The sequence below is a fragment of the Vulpes lagopus genome, chromosome 3 (genome assembly GCF_018345385.1).
Source record: "Vulpes lagopus strain Blue_001 chromosome 3, ASM1834538v1, whole genome shotgun sequence".
In the NCBI taxonomy this organism is placed as follows: Eukaryota; Metazoa; Chordata; class Mammalia; order Carnivora; family Canidae; genus Vulpes; species Vulpes lagopus.
In genome coordinates this window covers 109,895,156-109,920,239 of record NC_054826.1, presented here as the reverse complement: position 1 = coordinate 109,920,239, position 25,084 = coordinate 109,895,156, and the positions used below count along the sequence as shown (strand labels likewise).

At 46.4% G+C, this 25,084-nt stretch overlaps 2 protein-coding genes and 1 non-coding gene across 3 annotated transcripts; 1 reads left to right on the top strand and 2 right to left on the bottom strand.

The window, feature by feature from the left end:
- Positions 1-905: 905 nt before the first annotated feature.
- Positions 906-19,531, bottom strand: ZKSCAN2 (zinc finger with KRAB and SCAN domains 2). Its single transcript, XM_041746874.1, has 7 exons — positions 19,110-19,531; positions 17,509-17,692; positions 15,023-15,114; positions 14,566-14,692; positions 10,656-11,342; positions 7,919-8,410; positions 906-5,701 (listed from the first exon to the last, which is right to left on the bottom strand). Exons 1-7 carry the CDS (start codon positions 19,512-19,514, stop codon positions 4,779-4,781), a joined length of 2,910 nt encoding a protein of 969 aa, XP_041602808.1. The 5' UTR covers positions 19,515-19,531; the 3' UTR covers positions 906-4,778.
- A 95-nt stretch (positions 19,532-19,626) lies between these two features.
- On the bottom strand, positions 19,627-21,760 carry LOC121487081 (basic salivary proline-rich protein 2-like). Its single transcript, XM_041748528.1, has 2 exons — positions 20,009-21,760; positions 19,627-19,794 (listed from the first exon to the last, which is right to left on the bottom strand). Exons 1-2 carry the CDS (start codon positions 21,758-21,760, stop codon positions 19,627-19,629), a joined length of 1,920 nt encoding a protein of 639 aa, XP_041604462.1.
- Positions 21,761-24,686: 2,926 nt separating this feature from the next.
- Positions 24,687-24,877, top strand: LOC121488570. Its single transcript, XR_005987182.1, has one exon. It is a non-coding gene; the product is annotated as a U2 spliceosomal RNA (small nuclear RNA).
- Positions 24,878-25,084: the final 207 nt, after the last annotated feature.

Genomic DNA, 25,084 nt, shown 5'->3' with positions numbered 1-25,084 from the left:
TTACTCATTCCATAACTGGAAGCCTGCACCTCCCACTCCCCACCTTCCAGCTACATTCCGTTTAGTTCTTAAACACAAAAACATTCATTCTCCTCCCTTCAAGTCTAATCAGTTTAACTGGTTTATAGGAATTGAAAATTTTTAGGCCTTAAGACTTTGTTTTTCCCTTAGAGATTTGAAGTCTCTCATCTAATTTCCCAGACCTGGCTCAGTTCACAGACCTAAATGTCTGGGAGGGAATAGAGGCCTTTGTGGGACAACATTGACAGAACAGTGCACGTGAGTGTTGCAAGCCATCATCTTCACTTCCTTGGGTGAATGGTTGTGGCCTACTGCTGCAGTCGGCTGCACAGAGTAGAGGCTTACAAAGCCCAGGTGAGAGATGCATGCAGTCTACCCTACCTTTAGGTGGATGGCTCTCTAAATCCATCCTGTGGCTCCTCCTACAGTGCCTGTGAGTTTAGTTGGAAATCCATCCTTGCCAAGTGGCAAAATCTCCACATTGGCTCTACGACCTGTGGATTTGAAACTGTTAGGGGAACAAGGGTGAAATGGAAACCACTGGAACTCTTTGAATGAAAACAGTAAATCCAAAGCCACACTGGGGGATCCTGCATCTTTGGGGGAAATTGTCGATACTTGTTCACCACCAGGAAAAGTTGTGGGTGGGGGCCTCGCTCAGAGTACATGAGCTATGTGCTTCTGGGGTGAACTCCACCCTAGAATCAGAGCCAATGCTTGGGACAGTGGTGGAGACAGCTCCAAGGGCTGCTGCACACGGACAGCTGGGAACTCACAAAGAGTCTGTGTTGTGGGGAGAGCAGGGAGCTGGGATCACACCAAGACTCTTTAAGAGAGCTACTGGGATATGCTTTTATGACCTTTTGGATCAGTAGTCTTTTCCCTTAACGGAACACCTCCTTCAAATTGTGGCAAACACCAACAGGAGTCACTTATTTTAGACATTTATTTCACATACAAGTTTTCAAGAAGACATCTAAGTGAATGTGAATACAAAACAATGAAGAGACATACACTGACACCTGGAATGCACTCAGAGGCCAAAGCCAACAGCTGTGCAGGCTGCTCACACATGCCTTGCATTTGGGGCTGCCCAGCTCCTTCACAGCTGAGTCTCGTGCATTGCTGAGCAGGAGACCTCACATACAGACTTTCTTCACTGCAGCTACCTGCCATCGGCTACCAAGGAGCTTCACAAGTCGCCTTCTGGTGAACATGAATGATGAGTCTTTCTCCTCACTGCGCAAGCTCCTGGGCTGCTCACAGCCTCCTTCTTCCTAAAGTATGAAGTGTAGCCTGGGATGCGGCCTGCAGCGGTGGGCTAGGAGGGCTACCTGGTCTTATGACCTCTTCCTCACTTATGCCACGCCCTGCTGTCTCACTAAATATTAGAGCCAGAGCAGTCTTGGCAATCAAGTTCCATGTCTCTTCAGCTAAGGAACACTGCCCCCCGACCCCAAAGAAAAAAAAAAAAAAGGAACACTGGCCCAGAGAGGCTGAGGTTTGTCAAACAACACTCGGTTAAGCGATAGTGACAAGACTAAAATGTGTCCCTTTTGGCTTCTGGTCTAATGCTTGCTCCCCCAGGGCAGGCTGCCCTGAACAGCTTAAGCATATGTGTGAAGTTTCCATTTTAAAGATTTATAAACAAGGTAGGTTGTATGTGTAATAAAATCACTGGTAGGAACTGGAGGTATTTGTGGGGGTAACAAAGCAAGTGTAGGCAGGGAATACAAGCCAGTTTCCAAAGTGCCTTGGATAAGATGTCAGAGAATAAAATGTCCATTTGTTCATACGACTTTTAAAAAATAGGAATTGGGGTAATCTTCAAAGAAATGAAATAGGATTAAACAAATATAGGTTTTAGGTAGTTGGTTGAGGTGGCTTGTATGTTTTGTTGAGCTTTCCAGCAGCCAGAACAAAGAGAGAAAAGCAGTAAGTTATAAAAATCACAGTGTTTGTTTTTTTTTTTTTTCCTGCTTAGGATCAGAGCTTTCCCTGGTACCAAGACCCAGAAAAAAATCTTTTCCTATGGATCTTCATAAAGGCAATGTTATGTGATATAAAAGACACACACTATTCATTTTGACTTTCATGCTCCAGTTGAAAAAAGACAAAATGCAAGTTGTCTTGGTCTAAGATGGTAAGTAGGATCTTCTATTTCTTCTGCAGAGACAAAGTTCATGAAGGCAATTTAACCCACGTCCAAAAGCCAAATTACCACTAGGAATATAGGCAGGGAACTTGGGTTCCACCTTTGTGTGACCCCAGGCATGTGAAACTCACACAGACTTGCTCTGTTCCACTGGAGATGGAATCGGTCCTGCACCTTTTCTGCCACTGGGGACGTCTGAGAGGCAGAGGTATACAATTTTAGGCAATTCAGAAAAATTCTTTTGCAAGCGATGGTGATTTTCTCATGCTTGAATCATTGGTCTTTTGCAAGTGACATGAAGGTGAATGGCATTAATTACCTTTTGCTGGAATGCCTCCTCTGTCATATTGCAAGTTCCTTGAGTAGGGGCACCATGTCCTTTTCTATTTTCGCTTCCTCTCATAGAGCCTGGAACATGGCCTTACATATAACAGTACTTAATAAATACTTACGCGTAAATCATCTACTTTCCTGAATCATGCTTTGATATAAGTATCAATCCTGTGTATGTATTACTAAGTGGAGATTTATTTCTATTCATGTGCATCTTCTCTAGAGCTGGAATTCCGGAACATCTACACAATACAAGCACACGCCCACGGGCACCGCACGCATCTCACTGTGCTAGGCACACTAATGACATGACACTGCACTTACCATTAGAAGTCTATAATTCAGACCACACGCAGGAAACCAACCTACCAAGGTGTGAACAATTGTAACATCTCCAACAAATGTAAATCAGAAACATGTATCAATGTGTACCTGAGTCACCTGCCATCTAGCAGGCCACATCCTATTCTGGCACCATGAAATGGATTTCTTTCTACGCTGCCTACCCCACTTGGTACAATGTTGAATAGGCTTTGAAAGGTTCAAACATACTCAAAGGAAAAATATTATCTCCAGATGTCTTCAAATAAGAGAACATCTGACAAAGCAGAGAAGAGATAAGATCAAAAGAAGCTATGCACAGCTCTGACTGTGGCTGTCTTTCCACCAAACTTAGGACCTGTTTCCCAAATCAAACCCTCCCTCCCCCCACCCCCAGGGTTACCTATGTACTAAGGGTATAAATGTCATTGGCCTCATCCTGGAGCAACCACCTTGGAAGTTCAGATTTCTTGGTTTCATCTGTAACTTCCAGAAATGAATCAACTACTTCCCTGTCTCTCCCCTCCCCATTTTGGCTCTTCCTTCAAGACCTATTGGGCTAGTGCTAAGGAATTATCAAAGAGATTTTTCAAATAGGAAAATGACAATAGTGTTCTAAATTGGAGGTGTCTGTAAATCCTTCCATGTTTACTCAGTAAGCTATAGAGTTATATAAATTACTCAGGGCTCTACAATTGGGTTGAAGATTCTAGGAACAGGGACTAGAAGACTCAGAAAGGGATGGTGTATTTAACAAATAGCCCTGGAGGTCACAGTCTGAATGAGGTGGCTATCTGATCTAGAGCAGATTGGTTGAAGATTCTAAGAACAGGGACTAGAAGACTCAGAAAAGGATGGTGTATTTAACAAATAGCCCTGGAGGTCACAGTCTGAATGAGGTGGCTATCTGATCTAGAGCAGGCCTAAGGAGTCTGACTGGTCTTAGAAACAGTGAAGGTTTTCAGTTTCTACTGCACTTTTTCCCTATCCCTTTAAAGTTTGAGAAAACTATCATTAATATAATATTACTAAAGTATTGGGGATGGGGGGCATGAAATATGCCAACATGCCAGTCATGTTCTAGGTAAGAACCAGAGCAGTTGTAGAGTAGAATGTGTCTGAGTGAAGATTCTACTTTAATGAGACCCACCATGGACATGCATCCTCTTTACTCTGGAGAGGGCCTGGTGGTTCAGGAGTCAGATGGAAGCATCCAGAACACCCTGGAGGTAAGTGTAGGACTTACAAGAAATGGTAAGAGGAACTGGATCAGAGGATGGAGAAGCAGCAGCCCAGGGGGTTTTGGTCTTCACATCTGGAGGAGGTTAGCATGGTGGGTGAGCAGGTGCTTCTCTTCTCTGTGGAGGCCGAGGTGTTAGTTACATGGTTTCATTGACAATACAAGGACTCCACCCTAGCAGTGTGGATCACCTCGACCAAAAGGGTATATAGTGCAACAGACTTCCGAAGGAAGCGCTACAATCTCAATGTCCCTTTTGTCTTCAAAACTAAGATGTGGTGTTAATCTGATCAGACTCCTGAAAGTTCTACCCGAACAAGAGATCTGTGATCAGGTTGGGTCCAGGATCTTATGTGGTGGGCAACAGGAAACTTTCAGCATGTTGGGTCTGCTTGAAAACAACTCTCCTCCATGTGGAGTGACCTTGAATGGTGCTGAACTTGGCAATCCCACAGCAGAGGTCTCGACATCCTGAAGGGACTGTCATTCTGAACCCACACAGGACATCTTCTCCACTTTGCTAAGGGAGAAGTTGAGAGGAACGGACTGGTCAAGTTAGAGGCAGAGGTGAGAACATGAGGTGGACCCATAGTTTATTCTCAAGCTCATCTTGGGAATTACACTTCATAGCTAAGAAAAGATTGCTTCTAACGGTGAGGCTGGGGTAAAATGGCTAATGGGGGCACGTAGGAGAAGAAGAGGTCAACGTCAAAAAGTTTTCCTGAATTCATCAGTCTTTCCCTTAGGCGGGTTCTCTGGGGAACATGAGGACGGTGAGTGCGGCAGAAGCTTTTCCCTTGAATGAACCTCCCGATGTTTGGTGAGGACAGAACTCTTACTGAAACGTTTGCCACACTGGGCACAGCCGTAGGGCTTCTCTCCAGTGTGGATCCTCCGATGCTCTCGAAATCGTGTGCAGTTATTGAAACTTTTTTCACAATCCACACATTTGTAGGGGTTCTCACCAGTGTGAACCCTGCGGTGGGCGCTGAAGTGGGAGCTGTTGGTAAAGCTCTTCCCGCACTCCCCACACTGATAGGGCTTCTCTCCAGTGTGGGTTCTTTGATGTATGATAAGACTCGAGCTCTGACTAAAGCATTTTCCACATTCTCCACACCTGTAGGGCTTCTCCCCTGTGTGGATTCTCTGGTGGGCACCAAAGTTGGAGGAGTCATTAAAGCTTTTCCCACAGTCAAGACATTTAAAGGGTTTTTCTCCAGTGTGGATTCTTTGATGTCTGATTAGGCTTCTGCTTCTACCAAAGCACTTTCCGCAGACACTGCATTTATAAGGATTTTCCTTCTGGTGGGTCATTCGGCACATAAGACGAGCATTCCTTCCAAAGCTTTCTCCGTATTTGAGAAGTCGGTAGGGTCTCTTCCCCATGAAAGGCCTCGGATGCACTACAGCTTTCCCTAAATCTCTAGGCTGAGACATCAGCTTCCCCTGTCTGATTCCTTGAAGGTTTTCCCATTGTCTTCCTGAGATGTATTCCCTTTTGCAGTATTTACCTGGATCAGCATTCTGGGAAATGACCCTTTTAGACTTTTCTATTAATGCCCTATGCTGCTCCATGTCCTTATATATTACCTGTGTTGTGTCCTCCTTGAAACTACCTCCAATTTCAAAATCTGAAAAAAATAAAAAAAAGTGATTGTAATTTCAGACCAGTCCTGTATTAACATATAGAGCATGGCCTACGGGGCTTTGTTAGGATCCCTGCATACTTATCTGGCCTCTTGGGTCCTATTACCCTTCTCTGATTCATTATGCCTTATTTTCATTCAGTTCCACGAGCAGCCAGTAACACCTAGTATGAAGTAGGCCTTCTGAAATGTTTCCTGAATTGAAATCCAAGTTGTTATTCTCCACCCATATCCTGAGTTAACAGGGGACCAACTTAGTGTTCTCCTTGAGGTTCTACTCCCACCCATCCTGCTTTCAAAATTTCACATCTGTGCTAAAACACACTGCGCTGGTGTTCAGAGCAGATTCCAGTGATCAGGTTTCAATTCCTCAATGGACTTCCAAGTTCACTGATATCCTACCCAAGGCTATTTCTTCCTTCTCTTCAAATGTTCTTGTCACTGTTTTTTTCCAGCTGTCTCACACATAGACCACACAAATTCAAATCTTAATTCTCATCATTCCTCAAACTGGAATTACCTCCCTTTCACCCTGTTGTCTATGTCCCATGTTCACTGCAAGGTGCATCTTGCTGCCAGCTTTTCCAGGAGGTCTTCTGGACACACAGTATGATGTGGTGAAAAGACACAGGCTTTGGAATCATACTGCCCTGGTTCTGATTCCATCTTGATTCCTTACTAATAACTGTGTGGCTTTGAACTTTTTTATTATGGAAAATTCAAACACACAGAGAAGTAGAGACTATAGTATGTAAAATGAATTTCCATGAGCCACTCACCCAGCTTTAATGATGATCTACTCATGGCCAATCTAGTTTCCCTTCTATTCCCACCTGCTTTCTGCTCCCTCTACCCAGATTGTTTTGAATCAAATTCCAGAGACTGTATTATTTCACCCAGGTTTGTTTGATCCCCAAACCTCTGTTCTTCAGCATTCTACTATGCTGCCTTGTTTCTACTTGCCAGTTTGAACATCCCTGTCCTTGCAGACATTGAGTTGAGATTGCTTATATCTCTCTGTCCCAAGTAGGGGGAGGGGGGCTGTGGGATGGGTCGGGGAGAGGAAGGCAGCCATCAGTCAGTCCATTAAGTTAAGTGAAAGCCCTAACAATGTCATCTTTCATTTAGCAGTTCTTTTGAGGCATTCTCATTGGGTCCAACATTGTCCTGGGGTTTGGAGGAAGTCACAGCCTCGTGGTTGGCTCAGACAGAGTCTGACGATTTAGCAACAGGTCTGCAGCTCGATTTAAAAAATGAGACTCACAAGGGATGGTACTAAAGGACTTTGTTTCCAGTAACCAAACCCTGGGTTATATAAGACTTAACGATTTCAGCCTTCAAATTATAATTTCCTGTATAGACATTAGCAGAAAGCACATGGATGCCCCTTCTCTAGCCTTTGTTTTGAATGAGCAGAGAATGCTGGAAGGAAAGGACAGAAAGATAGGATGGCTGTGGAATCTTAACATAAGCCTGATGAGGAAACCTGGATTGGGGTCTGTTACAAAAGTCTTGGCAAGAAGCAGAGAAAGGTTGAGACTTTCCTACCACAGCTGGTAGCTGTGTTAACTAAAGAGGGGATCTGTCCAGATGTTCTACAACAGGCGGAAAGAAAGTATCTGCTTGGATGTAAATCATGAGAGAGAAACCACCAAAAATGTCTCTGAAGTTTTAGGTCAGGATGTGGGAGGACACAGGGAAGAGCTAAGATGCAGGAAGGAAGACAGTGATTTTAGTCTTGAAAGTTTGAAGCCTGGGACTGATGCCCACGAGGGCGCCGACAGTCCGTGGGAAACATGCCGGTGGGCGGGGAACCAGAGTCAAGTCTCTCTCTAATCTTGCCTCTGCCTGTCCTTTTTCTCAGGCATGTCACAAAGGACTGAGACTATTGTGTTCTGAGCCTATGGACACACCTCTTTCTCTGACTTTTTTTGCAAGTTCTTCTTCCCCATAGTATTTTCAGGTGACATGAAACACTGACCCAAATAGACAAAAACCAAGGCTGAGATCCCAAAGCCCGAATCCCTAGAATTCTTTGAATAGAAGCACCAGGAAAAAGACACTTTGTTTTGTTCATTGCTAGGTCCCCCGTTTCTCACACAGCACAGGATCCTCAATGTCTGCTTAATGAATAAATACTCATGAGCTATATGCTGTTACTGATTTTGCAGTAAATCACACTTCCCCCTTGATGGTCCTTACCACTTGGGCTTGGCAGTAGACCTGGAGGCCCCTGGAATGCTGACTCTTGTACAATTTCCTCATCACTCATTCTCTCGCTGCCAGAATCTTCAGCCATCGCCTCTTGTGAGGCCTCCTCCGGTTCCCAGCCTATTGGTTCCTGGGGTTCAATCTCAATATCCTCTCCCTCTTGCCCTGAGGGTGATGGGACTTCTTCTGGGGTGTTGGTGGAAGGAGCAGAGGCCCGAGAGTTTATCAGGGCATCCATCTCCTTGTAGAACGCACAGGACTCTAGCACGTGACCATTTTTGACTTTGCGGTAGCTCTTCTGGAGGCTTTTGAACTTGGTCCGGCACTGTTCCGGTGTCCGGAGAAAGCCACACTCACGCAGTTGCTCAGCCACAGCCCCATACAACTTGCTCTTCCGATGACAAGCCTGGAGAGCTTCGTAAAACCGAGTCTCACGGAGGATATCAAGAAAAGTCTTGGTTTCTTCATACCCCCAGTGTACACCTGCAATGGAAGGATAAAATTCAAAGATATAAGAAAAAGAGTCTGCAGCCTCTAAACATAAGGGGTAAAAGAAAACCCATTCATAGTGGCAACAGGAACTATGATATCCTGGGGGAGAAGATATGCAAAAAATGAGAGAAAAAAATCTGTAATTTATTGAAAGTCATCAAGGAACTAGAAGACACAGAGAGGCGCTATGTTTCTGAATAGTAAGACTCAAGTTGTACAGGTATCAATTATCAGATGAATCTATGAAGTCAAAATCCCAATGGGATTTTTAAATTGAAATTGTTAAACTGGTCTCAAAGTTTATTTGGTAGAGTAAGAATGTAGTCCCTCAGATCTGCCATTGCTATGGTGATTAACTAAGGATACAACTATTTTTTCAAAATGGTTAAAACTAACAGAGGAGGACACTTGTTAAAAGTCAGTCTTCCTTGAAGAGGAGAACTAATCCAGAGTCATTTTTGATGTCACTGAGTCCTCTACTGTGAGAGATGAAATGACTCACAAGAATGAGCAGATGTTCTGCTTCTATGGGAGAATCAAACTTCTCAGGACATGTCTGAATACAGTTTGTTAAACTATGGTTTTTGTGTGTTTTGTGAGTATGAAGAAATCACTTCTATCCTCAGTCTTGTCTGGTGATCTCCTCCAGGATAGCACTGCATTCCCATGTTTGGGTCTGCCCTTGTGTCTACGGATTTCCAGATTGGGGAGCACCTGTACAAGTATGATGCATCTTCCCCGTGTTTTTCTGAGCTCTTTTGAATGTAGTCATGAGTGTACCCCCAACTCTCCTAGCCTGATTTTTCCACTCTAAGAACTTACCATCTTCTTTTAAAAAGAATTTATTTATTTATTTATTTATGTAATTGAGAGACAGCATAAGCATGAGCAGGGGAAGGGGTAGGCAGAGGTAGAGGGAGAAGCAGACTCCTCACTGAGCAGGGAGCAGGATGCAGGGTTCAATCCCAGGATCCTGAGATCATGACTTGAGCCTAAAACAGACGCCTGATTGAGCCACCCAGGCATCTTTTTCATAAGGCAGAGTGGAGAAACTTTCCTAATAATAGTGACACCTAGCTATGTCTCATTGCATTTAACCAGAATAAAGTCTCTCTCTTATTTTGCCTCTGCCTCTCTTTTTTTATCATGCACATCACGAAAAACGGAGATGTCTGTGTTTAACATCTGCAGAATGCCTTCCTCCATTTTTACCTACCACCTCATTTAACACTAAGGATCCCGGAATCCTGGGTCATGTTTTATTGATGAGAAAACTGAAGCTCAAAGTACTTATACAGTGTGTCTACTGTCACCCAGTCATTAACTACCGGGTTAGTTCTGCATGTCCCCAGTTTCAACACCAGCTTTTGTTTACATGGTATATAGTATATCTTCTCTACCTTTTAATTTCAAGATCTCTGCATCTTACACTTCACATGCATCTCTTGTAAGGAATATTTTTTTTTAAAAGACTGACAATCTTAGTCTCTTAAGTTTTTAATTAATGATGTATTTGGATTTATGTCTACTATCTTCCTGTGTTTTCCATTGGAATAATCTACTCTGTGTTCCTTTTTCTCTCCTTTCTTGTCTTCTTCTACAATTACAGTTTTTTTACTCTAGTTAGTTATATGTTCTTCAACTGGTTATGCTAAATAGTATAAAAATGTATCTTTGACTTACTAGAACCCAACACAATTGACTTATTATATATAACTCAACACAACTTATTATAATTCAATACAACTGGTTGCTTTATACCAGTCCTCAGATGTGGGCTCCCCAGTCCTTTGACTCTATCATCTTTCTTTTTTTAAAATATTTATTTATTATTTATGATAGACATAGAGAGAGAGAGAGAGACAGAGACACAGGAGGAGGGAGAAGCAGGCTCCATGCCAGGAGCCTGACGCGGGACTCGATCCCGGGACCCCAGGATCGCGCCCCGGGCCAAAGGCAGGCGCCAAACCACTAAGCCACCCAGGGATCCCCTCTATCATCTTTCTATAGGCTCCAAATACTCAAATCCATGCTGTGCGTTAGCCTGAGAAAGAACCTCCATGGCCATTACTCAGACTGCCCCAGGGCAGCAAAAAACACCAGAGAGTACGTTCAGTGATTAGTGGCAAGGTGTTCACGACAGCACGCTCCTGGTTTGGTTGCCTCCCATCTACTCTTTTTACCACAAGCCCCTATCATCCATTTTCATACCCAAAGGAAACAGCACAATTCTTACCACTGAGGTTCTGAAACAAGACAGGGGCACCACGAATCTCAGACTTCCGGATAAATTCAATGCCTATTTCATCACCATCAGATTCTTCTGCGGCATCTTCTTCCTCCACCAAATTGATCTGTTCTTTAGCACTGATATCAACTCTCTTTAGTCTGGGGAGAGAGAGAATCTCCTTTGGCTTATCAGCAGATGAAGCATGGGCTGTGGGGTTCAACAGAGCGTCCATGTCCTCAAAGAAGGCACAGGGTTCCAACACGTGGCCATTTCTCACCTTCCGATAGCTCTTCTGGAGGCTTTTGAACTTGGTCCGACACTGTTCCGGTGTTCGGAGAAAGCCACACTCACGCAGCCACTCGGCTACAGCCCCATACACCTGGCTGTTTCGGGGACAAGCCTGTAGTGTCTCATAAAAGCGAGACTCCTTGAGAATGGCAAGGAAAGTCTTTGTTTCCTCATAGCTCCAATGCACGCCTGCTATCTTCTCGTCTTCTAAACCCCAGTGCTGCTGCTCGCCCCACACTCTCCCCGCACTTCGTGCAGGGATCTGAGTGGCATGAACTGGCTTCTCCTTGATGTGGTTGCTTCGTAGAATAATATTCCTTTTGTTAGAAGAGTGTAGACCTAAAGTCCATGGCTCTTTTCTTTGCTCCAACCGGGCAATCTTGCTAGATGCAGATGCAGTACTTCCTACAGGAAGAGAAACACATTCCATGGTAAACCCAGAGGTCAAAGCTGCACGCCCTAATCTGCTGCTGCAGTATGCCCTCCTGGACGTGTTCACACCTATCCTTGAAAGGTCTTGTGCAATCCCCCTCACTTCTAGAGCCTTCCTCAGCCATGACAGTGCACAGCATGGTAATTCTTACTACTTATTGTATAGTTATAGTTTTCCTTATATCTCTCTTCTTTGGCACAATCACCTACTAGTTTATATTCCCATTTTACTTCTCACATATGTACCACTTTTTTCTCCAGCTAGCTGTTAAGGAAAAACCTTTAATGGTAAAAAATATATTTTATTAACTTTGATTCCCTCTCAGTGTCTCACATTGTTTTGGGTTCAGTGTTTACTCCTAACTAGCATTTGTTACTTATAAAATTATAAAATCAAGTGTGCTTATATCTGCTCTCCACATACTCCCACCCCAACACACACACACACACACACATACACACACACACACACACACACTCTGGGGCTAGGAGATAGAAGTCAAGAATTTTGGGATACATCTGGCAAGGTTAATAGGAAAGAGATGTAAGGACAGGGAAGCACATCAATAGTTTGTTGCCTTACAGCACTGTGGAGATCAACATGTCTTAATTGTGAACCCTGACCTCAGCAAACCCTGCTTTCCTTTTGGACCAGGGGAAAGTTTCTTAATCTCTGAGTTTCAGTTTCCTAGGGAATGCTAGCCTCTGTTCACAGAAATGCTGGGAATATCATATAAATAATTGTCTGATCCCAATGCCCAATAGGGATGTAATAAAATTTGGTTTCTTCTCTGGATACTACACACAGAAACTTCACAGAATTCTCGAGAGAAGGAGCATCACATCAAATCCTTTCTGAAAGAACCATGGGGCTGGAGATTTGCTCTTTATTTTTATATGAGAGAGTTAAGCGTAAGGTTAATGAAAGCTCAAATATCTATAAGTACCAGGCTGGTAGTGCAAATGAGTGAAAAATATGGCAGTTCAGCATGAGCTCCTTGATCTGGCTCTGGCCAATTGCTGCTATGTGAGAAGGTGGGCCTGTGCTGATATTTGACTTTTGAAGAGATATAGAAAATCTGGATTTACAAACTAATATTAAATTAAAACTCTGTGCAAAGCCAAAATATGTGTATAGGCTAGAATCAGCCTATAAGCCATTCATTTACAATATATGATAAAAGACTGGGGCAGGTGTTTTTGGACTTGGGTCCTTCCACTGTAATCATAGTTGACTCTTAAAGTAGAGGTTAGGGGAACCAACCCCACAGTTGAAATCCATGTGTAACTTTTGACTCTCCAGACACTTAATAGCCTACTGCTGACCAGAAGCCTTGCTGATAACATAGTCGATTAACACGTGTTTTGTATATTATATATATTACATACTGTAGTTCCTTAATAAAATAAGTTAGAGAAAAGAAAATATTATTAAGAAGATCCTAAGAAAGAGAAAACATATTCACAGTATTTATTGAAAAAAAAATCCATGTAGAAGTGGACCTGCGCAGTTCAAACCATCTTGTTTAAGGGTCACCTGTACATATGAAGGTACTGGGCTAAATCTGAATTCTTGGAAGATGATCCCCATCTCAATAGTGGCACATTTTACTCAGGACTTTCATGCAGCATGCCATGTCTGGACACCATGTGAGCTGAGGTTGCAGTAGGAAATACCTGCATGTGCAAACCCAGGCAGACAGCTGGGATGCCTACTGCTCTGGGAGGACTGCCTTGCTATCTCTGTCTCATCAGTGCCACCCTACTCTAGTCATTTCTTTCAGTTGCTTTAATTGCTTTCTAATTATAAACAATTGTTGGTACATCTTTATTCACTGAGTTTGGTATAGCCTGTTTTATAATCTCTAAACTTTAGAAGCTAATGTAGTGTTATCCAACAGAACTTTCTGTGATGACAGTAATGTTCTATAATTGTGCTGACCCAGACAGCTATTAAATATTCTGGTGGTGGGCAGCCCTGGTGGCCCAGCGGTTTAGTGCCACCTTCAGCCTGGGGTGTGATCCTGGAGACCCGGGATTGAGTTCCACACCCAGCTCCCTGCATGGAGCCTGTTTCTCCCTCTGCGCCGCCCACCCCCCCCGGCCATAAATAAAATCTTAAAAAGATAGAAGAAACACAACATTATAAAAAATAAATAAATATTCTGGTAGTGGCTATCGCCACTGAGGAACTTAATTTTTAACTATTTCATTTTAATTAATTCTATAAATTTAAATAGCCCTATGTGGCTGGTGGTTACCCTATTAGCACACGTCTACAGCCTCTCTAGTATGGGCTAGTACACATTTTAGGCCTGTAATTTTATTAATAAGCAGTCTTTGATTTTTTGGTTATGTATGAACAAACTGTACTTATTATGCCTACTACTTTTTTTTTTTTTTAAGATTTATTTATTTATTTACTTATGATAGACCTAGAGAGAGAGAGAGAGAGAGAGAGAGAGAGAGAGAGGCAGAGACACAGGAGGAGGGAGAAGCAGGCTCCATGCTGGGAGCCTGACGCGGGACTCGATCCTGGGACTCCAGGATCACACCCTGGGCCAAAGGCAGGCGCCAAACTGGTGAGCCACCCAGGGATCCCCTATGCCTACTACTAACGCAGGTGACAAATCCTTCAGATGTTTGCTTCTAAAGTGACACTTTAGTTGTTATGTGTGCCTGTAAATTTGTGCTATTTAAATAATTCACAACATACCGCCGAGGTTATTATATTGATATTACTTTTTTCCTTCCATCTGTAAGATTTCCATCCATCCAACAATTATTTTCTGGCCACTCACCCATGGGTCCAGCTGTATGCAAAGTGTTGGGTTACTGCAGTTAAACAAGAACAAATCATAAAGAGACCTTGTGACTTTATAAAGCTTTTAGTCTAGTGAGTATGTATAAGCTTATATTTAAGTAGTAAGGATATGACAGTCGTATATAATACCTTACCAATGTTTTCAACCTTAAGTTAGAAGAATGTGTATCTATTTTGAACTGGAAGAGAGGAAGGAGTGGGGAAGAGTACAGGGACAATTGATTACTAGGTCTGGTGAGCTGGCCACAGAAATGACTAGATAACCCAAGGAGGTCCTTTAGGTGTTGACACTTTTAACTAATGTATAATCAATAGAAATAAAGATATCAAAAATCCCCAAATCTTTTATGTGAAAAGGGAAAGAATCCTTACCCAGGGAGACCATGTTCCCAACACTCTCTTTCCTAATATCCCGGTACAGGTCTCTGTGAGCGGGAATCTGATGTACGCTCTTTTTGTAGGAAAAACCTCTCGCCATGTGGACATCTTTCACTGGTCCCTGTAACAACACTAACAGCAATGACTACCAAGATAACCACATGGGTTTTCAAAGGATGAATGATCATGGAGGAAACACAGAAAGGCCCCAGAGAAGAATTAAAATCAGGGAACCAAGTGTGTATGATGTGCCAAATGAAGCAGAAGATATTATAAAGAATCATAAGAGAGATGATCCAGCAAGGAGTCTCATTAATCAGAAGGCTGGGTCCAGTCTTCTCTGCAAAAGGAGTCAGGGGGGAACAGTGTAAAAGTCTGAGGACAGTGAAGGCACAGGAAATTCATGGGACCGAATACCCTAGGGAAGGCAGAGAGAAGATTTACCACGTACCTGAGACACAACAGGTTGTCGTGTGGTTGTTACTTCCTGATCCATGCTGTTCCATTCGTGAGCAGGGGCAGGAACCCAGGGAGAAGGCTGAGCTGCAAAAAAGAGAAAGGAACAATCAAGGTTCTAGGTCCTTTAATTCATGCAGCTTCTCCTTTTAAGAAATGAACATATATTAAAAAAAAGACAGCAAATATAAATTGGTCATTTCATTAATGAGTTCAGAACAATATTCGAAACCATGGTACCCTGAAGCCAGGCTCACAAATGTGAGTGATCTCAGGGAGTTAGCGGACAAAGTGCCTTGTGAAAGGGCCCAGGTGAGGAATGGGGGAACTGGACAGCACACACACCACTGAAAGGACATATAGCTGATGCCCACTTCCAGTTAATGCTTCAGTGGGCAGCAGTGGGCCTGGGATAGTGAGAGCTTCTAATTTTTTTCAGAAGCCAGAAATCTGGACTTTTGTATAAAATCTCAAAAATTTTTAACCTTGAGAACTGAAAAGGAACAAATAAAATCCCCAAACCAAAAACTCCTTGTAGGTGAAACACAACAAGTCTGACGTGGCATGTGAGTTACCAGTTTGCAATCTCTAGCATGAGTTAAGCAATGCTTTCATATGATAAAGAAGTTAGCATACATACATACATAGATACGTAGTCCTGGACGTGACAGGCAAATACACAGTACACTCCCTCAAAAACCAGGAGGAACATATATAAACATACACAAAGCAACTCTGGAACTCACTGTCTAGGGAAAACTTGCAGAATGAATATTACTGTGATCAAGAACTCAAAAGCTTGGGGCACCTGGGTGGCTCAGTGGTTGAGCATTTGCCTTGGGATCCTTGGGTCCTGGGACTGAGTCCTGCATTGGGCTCTCTGCAGGGAGCATGCTTCTCCTATGTCTCTACCTCTCTCTCTGTGTCTCTCGTGAATAAATAAAATCTTAAAAAAAAAAAAAAAAGAACTCAAAATATTGCTCCACTACTTTTCAAAGAAGCAAACTGAATCATTTCCTGGAAACATAATACAGATATCCCTGCTTCTTGAAAGTTCATGTGATGCCACTTTGTTTTTTGCAAAAGACATTGACATCAGTACCTATTTTTGCTAACTGAAAGAAATCCAAAAAAGGATTTTCATTTTTACAAAAAAAAAAAAATGGTGAAAAGCAAAGATACTGTTCAGTGTGTGTTTCTCAGCAAGCTATTAGAGGCAGTGTGTATTCAAGTGGGGAGAGTGGCACAGGCACAGTGGCACCCTCCTGGTAAGTACCTCAGCAGAACATACTTTTCCACTTTGTGAGTTCCTTATCACCCTGGGGTGGCAAAATCCAAACACACCATAAATTTACTGGACTAAGCTTATTGTCTAAAGTAACTGAGAGCATGTGATCTAGGTGAACCTCGAGATTCAGAAAACATTAATATTTGCAATGAATTCTATCACAACATGAATTTCAGGAAAAATAAAGGAGTTTGGGTACATAGCAGTGAATCTTGCTACTTGGTGAGGGGTTGTGTAAAATCTTTCTGAGATTGGGGTTTAGAAATAATTGTGCCATTATTGGAGAAAGGGAAGTAACATTTACTGACCACCAATGTACTGATTGGTCCATTTATGCTGCCTCTTTCAATCTAACACTAACAGTCTTATTGCTTTCCTTTTACAATTGACAGAATGGAAAGTTTGAGAAGTTAGGTAACCTGACCAAGGCTGCACAGATAAAGGATGGCAGACCTAGGTTTTATGTCTTGGTTGTCTGCCCCTAAAGCCTCATTGCTTAACCTCTGTGCATCAATGCTCCTTCCCGTATCACTTGCCCTAGGTCGGACAGACAGAGGGGCAGAGACAAGAAGGTATAAAACCCAAGCCTTCCACTGTAAGTTCAATGATTTTTCCATTCCTCTCAGCCTGACACCAGACTGCTGGAATGGAGAGATCACAGTGGACAGGGAAAGACAGGGTGTTCAATTTCCTCCTACTTGACTTATTAATGTCCAGGGCAGCTAGGGAGCCTGTGCTCCTTCCTCTATGAAATCTTATTCTTTATTGTTCTCATATGCTACTTCTGTGATGCCTTACTTGTGAATCAATTTTTTAAAGTAAGTATCTTGTTTCCCTTTCCACACAGTCTTTAAAGTTGTTTATAGTCAGCCAAGAACACATACACATATATACACGGCAGGACAGAAAAATTCAAGCTGGTTACAGACTGGGAGATTCTTACATTTCACTGCAAGTCCTTGAGGCCAGTCTGGGCAAGCTCAGTTTTCCCCAGAGTCTATTTTTAAGATATGCCTTTTACTTATGCTGTGCATCTTCCCACCTCTTGAAGCTAAAGAAGCCTTTCTCCCCAAATATTCAATTTATTTTCAAAAAGGTATTGAGGGGATCCTATCTGAGTAAGTCACGGTGTTAGAGTTACAAAATACATCTGCCATGGTCTCTGCACTGGGCATGCTCTGAGTTCTTCTTACCATTCTTGGGTAAAGGCCGATGCTCTCTCTTTCGGTTCAGTTGCTCCTTGTGTCCTGAGTGGAGGCTTCCAGCTTCCTCCAGAGACACCACTCCAGTGGTCTCCACCTGCTCTGGCTGAAAGTCCGTTACCTCCCACGCTGCTCCCAGTGGGACCTGCTTCTCTGAGTGCACAGGGCTGTTAACCTGGGAAATAAAAGCTAGTGCTGTAATGGAAAGAGGGAGGAGAACAGGGCCCAATGAGGGCCAAAGTCCCCCCAGAAAGATATCAGAGAAGGACAGAAGATGTGGGAAGGAATGAAAATTTCACTCCATTCCCAATGGAGTCCCCAAGGGCATCGGAGAAATAGTACCGTCCAGAAGTCTAGGTATAAGGAAACAAGACAGTGCTCTTTCTTAGTATACAGAGAAGGAAAAATCCATCAGGAGTAAAATACAGAGCCTCCTTTATTAGAATAGATACTGAGGGACACCCAGGTGGCTCAGTGGCTGAGCGTCTACCTTCAGCTCAGGGCATGATCCCTGGGTCCTGGGTTCGAGTTCTGCATCGGGCTCCCCACAGGGAGCCTGCTTCTCCCTTTGCCTATGTCTCTCATGAATGAATACATAAAATCTTTTTAAAAAAATAGACATTAAAAAAAAATAAAAAAAATAAAAAAATAGACATTGAGTGCTACATCTATTAAGGTTCACAGATTAGTGAGATACATTCACTACTGAACTGAAAACATAAAATTAATCTCCACATGTCTCATCTATCCCTGACCAACACAGCAGCCTGCTGACAGGTCTTTATACGAATGCAAATCCCGTGCAAGGTGAAACTGCAAATCTTGCAGGATTTTATGAGGTTAATGAAAGGGCTGTTGAAAACAACCAGAAGACCATGAAATGCCACTGACAAATGAGGAGCCGGTGGTTAAACCAGAGAAGAGTGACAAGGATGATGGCATCCAGGGCACTTCAGAAGACACACATTGGAATATTAAAGGACTAGAGAGGGCCCTGGGATAACCGATGAAGTTCTGTGCTTCTTTCCTGGAGTAAACGGCCCTCTTTAGGATCAGGCTGCAAAAGTCCAACCCTGAAAAGCATAATGTATTGTTCTCTCACATAATTTCTGAGAAACACGCCGGAGACTTAAATATTGTGACGCATAATGTCTACCTTCATTTGCAAAATAATATTTCAAGCAAGGGTTCTTTTTTTTTTAAATCTTTCTATTTAATATGAAATTCTGACTCTCTTTTAAGTAGATTCACTTTAAAGGTCTCTCATTAGTACCACTTCTCCCTCCATAGCAAGCCCCATCTGCAAGACATCCCTGCCCGCCCCCCCCCCCCCGGCCTTACCTGTCCTTTTATTTTTTCTTTTTTTCTTTCTTTCCTTCAATTTTTTTTATTGGAGTTCGATTTGCCACCATATAGCATCACACCCAGTGCTCATCCCGCCAAGTGCCCCCCTCAGTGCCCATCACCCAGTCACCCCAACCCCCCTGCCCACCTCCCCTTCCTTGTTCGTTTCCCAGAGTTAGGAGTCTCTCATGCGTCCCCTTCTTTCTAAATACAACAATCTGGAAAAAAAAAAAAAAGTCCTCTCTCACCTGCTGTCTTAGCCTTCCAGCCTCTTTCTCCAAATGTATCACCAGGGCCACCGCCTCCTCTCCACTCTCCGGACACTGCTTCTGCGCCCACGCCTGAATCTTCTTCGGTAAAATGGTGAGAAACTGTTCGATCACCAGCAGCTCAAGGATCTGCTCCTTGGAACGCACTTCGGGCTTCAGCCACCGGCAGCAAAGTTCCCAGAGTTTACTGAAAGCTTCATGGGGTCCAGCCACATCCTCGTAACAGAACTGCCTGAAGCATCTGCGGAAGGTCTCGGACTCGCAGCCGTCCGATGCTTCCAGAGAGGGCTCCACCGCCCACTCGGGCTCCTTCTCCACCTTCATTATTAAGCATCCCTCCACCTCCAGGGGGACGTCGATCTGAGGGTCCAGGGATGCAGCCATGCTCCAACCCGGGGGTGGGGGGTGGGGGTGGGGGTGGGGGGTGGGGGGAGGTCAGCCTCGCGCCTAGCTCAAAGTAGAGCCAAATAAACCTACACCTCCCGGAGCTCGCTGCTTACTGATGTTGGAAGCGTGGCTGGGAGGGCAGGGAAGTGCAGGACGGCAGTGTCAGCCGGAGCCGGGCACTCGGGGCTCGTTCATCACCAGATCTACCCCGGGCGCTGGAAGAGGAGGATGTGCACCCTGAGGTCCCAGACCCGGCGTCTTCTCCGAACCAGGTGTGCTGTTCCGGGGTGCATCTCTCTTAGTGCAATGTCCGCAAGACCGAGGCCAGGGGACCCGGAGAAATTTCAAGGGGACTGAAAAGAAGCGGTGGGCGGGGGCTGGACAGCCCGGCCGGGAGGGGGCTGGGCTCCGGGGAGGCGAGGCCCCGGGTGGGTGGGGCCGGACGTGCAGGCCCCGCCCGGGCTGCGGGCTGCGGGCTGCGGGCTGCGGGCTGCGGGCTGCGGGGTGCGAGGCTCGGCCCCGGCGGCGCGTCCAGGCCGCTGCGGGTGGCCGGTCGGGCCCGCGGCGTCCGAGGCCGGCGCCAGGCTCTTCCGGGGCCAGGGCGGTCCGGGCCGTCCGTCCTCGGACACCTCCGCACGCCGACGGGAGCCGCCAGGCGGTACCGCCCCCGAGGGCCGCCCGGCCACGGGGACCCAGCGAGGCCTCGCAGGGGAAGGCGGTCGGCCCCGCGCGCGCGCAGCCCGGTCCGCTCCGCCCGCTGGCTGCGCGGGGGGCGCTGGGAGCCGCGGCCACGCATGCGCCGCCCGCGACCGCGCGCCGCGGGTCCCGGGAGGCCTCCTCGCGGGCGAGGGGCTTCCGTGCGGCGGACTCTCGCGAGAGCGCGCGGCGCGGCGCGGCCACTCGCCGCCGGGGACTTGAGGAGCGAGGAGGGGGCGGAGGGACACAGCCGGGGGCCGAGCGGACATTTTGCGGGAGAAGATGGAACGGCGTGGAAAAGGAGAGTGGGAGGCTTCCCTCGGCCGCGGAGTCTGGGAGGCGGGGAGACGTCTCCGAGGTGAAGGAGCACTGCTGGGAGGCGGCGCAAAGGCCTTTCCACCGCGGAGAAGGGAGGCAGCGGGGACTCCTTTGCCTGGCGGAGGGGTCCCGAGCATCCCCTGCGAGCGGCGCCGGTGGCCCGACTGCGGTCCTAGCTGAGGGCTCGGCCCCGCGCCCCCCCCGCCCCCCCCGTGCGGGAGCATCTGGGCCACCGTCGGTCCCACCGTGGGAGCAGCGGGGCAGCCGGGTCCCACCCCCACGGCGGCGCGGGGCGGCCCGTCGGTCCTCCACCGTGGGAGCAGCGGGGCAGCCGGGTCCCATCCCCCAGGGGCGGCGCGGGGCCGCCCGTCGGTCCTCCACCGTGGGAGCAGCCGGGTCCCATCCCCCAGGGGCGGCGCGGGGCGGCCCGTCGGTCCTCCACCGTGGGAGCAGCCGGGTCCCATCCCCCAGGGGCGGCGCGGGGCGGCCCGTCGGTCCTCCACCGTGGGAGCAGCCGGGTCCCATCCCCCAGGGGCGGCGCGGGGCGGCCCGTCGGTCCTCCACCGTGGGAGCAGCGGGGGCAGCCGGGTCCCATCCCCCAGGGGCGGCGCGGGGCGGCCCGTCGGTCCTCCACCGTGGGAGCAGCAGGGCAGCCGGGTCCCATCCCCCAGGGGCGGCGCGGGGCAGCCCGTCGGTCCTCCACCGTGGGAGCAGCGGGGCAGCCGGGTCCCATCCCCATGGCGGCGCGGGCCCATCTGTCCTCCACCGTGGAAGCAGCCGGGTCCCATCCCCACGGCGGCGCGGGGCGCCCGTCGGTCCTCCACCGTGGGAGCAGCGGGGCAGCCGGGTCCCATCCCCCAGGGGCGGCGCGGGGCGGCCCGTCTGTCCTCCACCGTGGGAGCAGCCGGGTCCCATCCCCCAGGGGCGGCGCGGGGCGCCCGTCGGTCCTTCACCGTGGGAGCACCGGGGGCAGCCGGGTCCCATCCCCATGGCGGCGCGGGCCCATCTGTCCTCCACCGTGGAAGCAGCCGGGTCCCACCCCCACGGCGGCGCGGGGCGCCCGTCGGTCCTTCACCGTGGGAGCACCGGGGGCAGCCGGGTCCCATCCCCCAGGGGCGATGGGGTGGGGCGCCCCAGCAGTTCGCTGCCTCTTCCACGGGAGCGGGAGCGGAGCGCTTGTGCTCGGCTCCATCCCATACCCCAGGGCTGGCATGGGGATACTCCTTCATCTGGGGGTTCTTCGGCCCCTCGCTCGGGGAAGTTGATGTGGCTGACCGTGAACAGAGGGGGTCCTGACCCAGAGTCCCCGCTCTTCCCTCTCCACCCGCCACTGTGGAGGAGCTGTCCTCACCCCACAACTCAAGTTTCACCCCTGTGACGCCTGCCTCCCCACCCACCCATCCATCCCTTTATTGACGAGGTGCCAGGCGGTGTTTTAGGCACTTAGCATACATCAGTGGGCAAAACAAAAGTCTCTGTTCTAGGAGTAGGTGGCCCTATTAGAAGAGCTTAGTGACTTCTCTTTCTCAGCAGAAGCCTTAGTTAAAACTCAGCCTACAAATTCCAGCAGCCCAGAAGCTAGGAGTATCGTTTATGTGACAGGCATTAGGTGAGGGAGGGTCAGAGAGAATTTATTGGGTACCTTGTATGTGCCAGGGGTTGTCTTTGCAGTTCACTTTTCTTTTTAGTATTTTTTGAGCATCTATTTTGTGGCAGGCATGATGATAGGTGGTGAGCAAAAGCAGGATCCGTGTCACTCTTGCACTTCCAAGCCTGCTGGGAGGAGCAGGTATTCGTCAAATAATCAAATAAGCTAAGGTACAATTATAATTGCCCACAAGTACTACCAGGAAGAGGAACATGGTGGGAGTATCCACATATATTAGAGGGATTTGACCTAGTCAGGAGGTCTGAGTAGGTCTCTCTGAAGAGGTATTGCCAAGGATGAGATCCCAGAGAAGAGTAAGAGCTGGTTAGGCAATGTCTAGTCCTCACAGTAGTCCTGTAAACCGGACATGATTGCTTCCACGCAGCAGGTAAGAACATTAAGCTCTCAGTGAGGTGATGTAACCACCCAAGGTAACTTCAGATTAGTGGCAACTCAGGATTCAGTTTCAGAGAAGAAAAGGGTCTTTTATGTGCTTTTACTCATGGGGCCATTTGGTGATTTTAGGAGAGGCAGGCATCACAAGCAGCTCAGGGACTTTGGAGAGCATGGCTCATAAGCCTGCAGAACTCCGGCAGATTAACATAAATGAGTGAAGTAGGCAGTGTAAGACAGTAGGGGATGGTGGGGACTGCAGTGAGATGGAGGCCACATTTTCTCTCTAAATGAAGCAGGTGGAATCTACACACTTGGCAAATACATTTATTTGTTTCCCCCACCAGAAAGTTAGCTCAATGAAGCAGGACTTTTTGTGTTTGTCACATGTAGCAAGTGCTTATAGGCACTCAACCTCAGCCGCTGTCCATAGCCGTGTGTGCGGCGCAGGGTATTTAGATGTGTCTTCCTTTTGAACCTCTCCACCCTGTTCATATTTTAGCTCCTCTCCATCCTAATGTGCTTGGCATTATATCTTGGTTCCCTCTACTTATCTATTCTATCATATTTGAACAGTGTTTTGTTTTTGTTTTGGATCTAACTTAGAACTTTAGTGTACTACTGACCTTGGGCCTACCATCAACCACCTTCCACACTCAGCCTCAGTCCCTGCAATGCTGCTCAGCTGCTTCTTGTTGGGAATAGTGCATGAAAGGTTTCATTTCTTCGAAACTGCTCTCCTGAAACATCTTGCTCCTCAAGAAAGTAATCATCTATAGATGTCTGAACTTCCTATTCCATCACATGGACATCTTCCACAAGACAAAATCTCATCTGCATGGGAAAGTTATAGCCTAATCTCCTCAGAGCTTCTCTTGGAGCAGCGGGTACTGGGGTTTGTTGTTCATTATACTTCAGATGTAGGTTTTCTTCCTTTCCCTTTCCCTTTCCTTTCCCTCTCAGTAAAATGTATGTGTGTGTGTATATATATATATTTAAGAATTTATTTGAGAGAGTGTGCATGAGCAGGGGAAGGGGCAGAGGGAGAGAGAGAAGCAGACCCTGCTGGGTGGGGGATTTATCCCAGGACCCAGAGACCATGACCTGAACCTACTGAGCCAGATCCTTAACCTACTGAGCCACCCAGGCACGCCCACATACATATATTTTTAATGGAAAATTTCTTTTTTTTTTTAAAGAGCACTGCTTTATTTATTTATGATAGTCACAGAGAGAGAGAGGGGCAGAGACACAGGCAGAGGGAGAAGCAGGCTTCATGCACCAGGAGCCTGATGTGGGATTCGATCCCGGGTCTCCAGGATCGCGCCCTGGGCCAAAGGCAGGCGCCAAACCGCTGCACCACCCAGGGATCCCTGGAAAATTTCAAACATAAAAAAGAATTAACTGGATTAACTATCATGTCTCATCCTCCAGTTTCAACAGTCAGCAACTCATGGCCAGTCTTGTCTTCTGTGCCTCTATCCCACTCCGTGAATTTTTTGAAGCAAATCCCAGACGTCACATTTTTTCATGTGTAACTATCAGAATGTATTGCTAAAAGACAGGGACTCTTAGTTTAAGCATAACTTCCATACCATCAAACGCTTCTCATTAGCATCAAGAATTCCTTAATACTATCTTAAAAACAGTTGTTTGTTTGAAAGCTGGCTTGCAAAGAGAAAAGGGTCATAGATGCTGGACAGGTAAGAACAGATGTCCTCCACATTGTCTAATTAGGTGTTTACATTTACTTTGTAGTGAAAATGTTGGTGATTTGAGAACTGAACAGATTGTGGGAAAAACAGTGAATCAATATAGGTCAATAAATCCAAAGTATGAAGCAGAGCATACTAGTTGGAGACATCTTGGAGGAGTGGTTATTTTCTTAAGACTATCCTCTTAGTTGACCCAAATCCAAAGCCGCTGTCTTCAAATGATCCCTAGAAGAATGTTCACACCAGTCTTTCCTCGGTAGTATATCCGACATCACAGCGGTCATTGCACAAACTGCCTTAGAGCGACCTTTTCCACGCCATTCCTCTGTCCATGGTGCTGATCCACAAGCTCATTGGCTGGAAACCATAGGGTTATGCCTGGCTTTAAAAACATTTGCCATCGCTTCTCGGCCTTTTGGCTAAGATCAAGTGTAGTATCTGTTCTTATCAGTTTAACATCTGGTACGTCCTCTATCCGAAGACAATATATTAAATGGATTTTTGGAGCAGGGAGATGGAATAGGAGCTTGCTCCGTCCACTGCGCACATCGACCTGGTACTGCAGTACTTCCAGGAATGGTAAAAAAATAAAAAATAAAATAAATAAATAAATAAATAAAATAAAAACCATTGGCCAAAAGTAGGGTTACCATAAAAGCAAACTATAGTTTAAGTTAACTATACGTTAAATAGTTCCAGGAAGTGCTATCTATGCCTATGCAAAGTTAAAATCCAAGCTAGACAATTTCCTTGTAATGCCTGTTACATCTCATTTCTTTTATGCCCTGAACATTTAC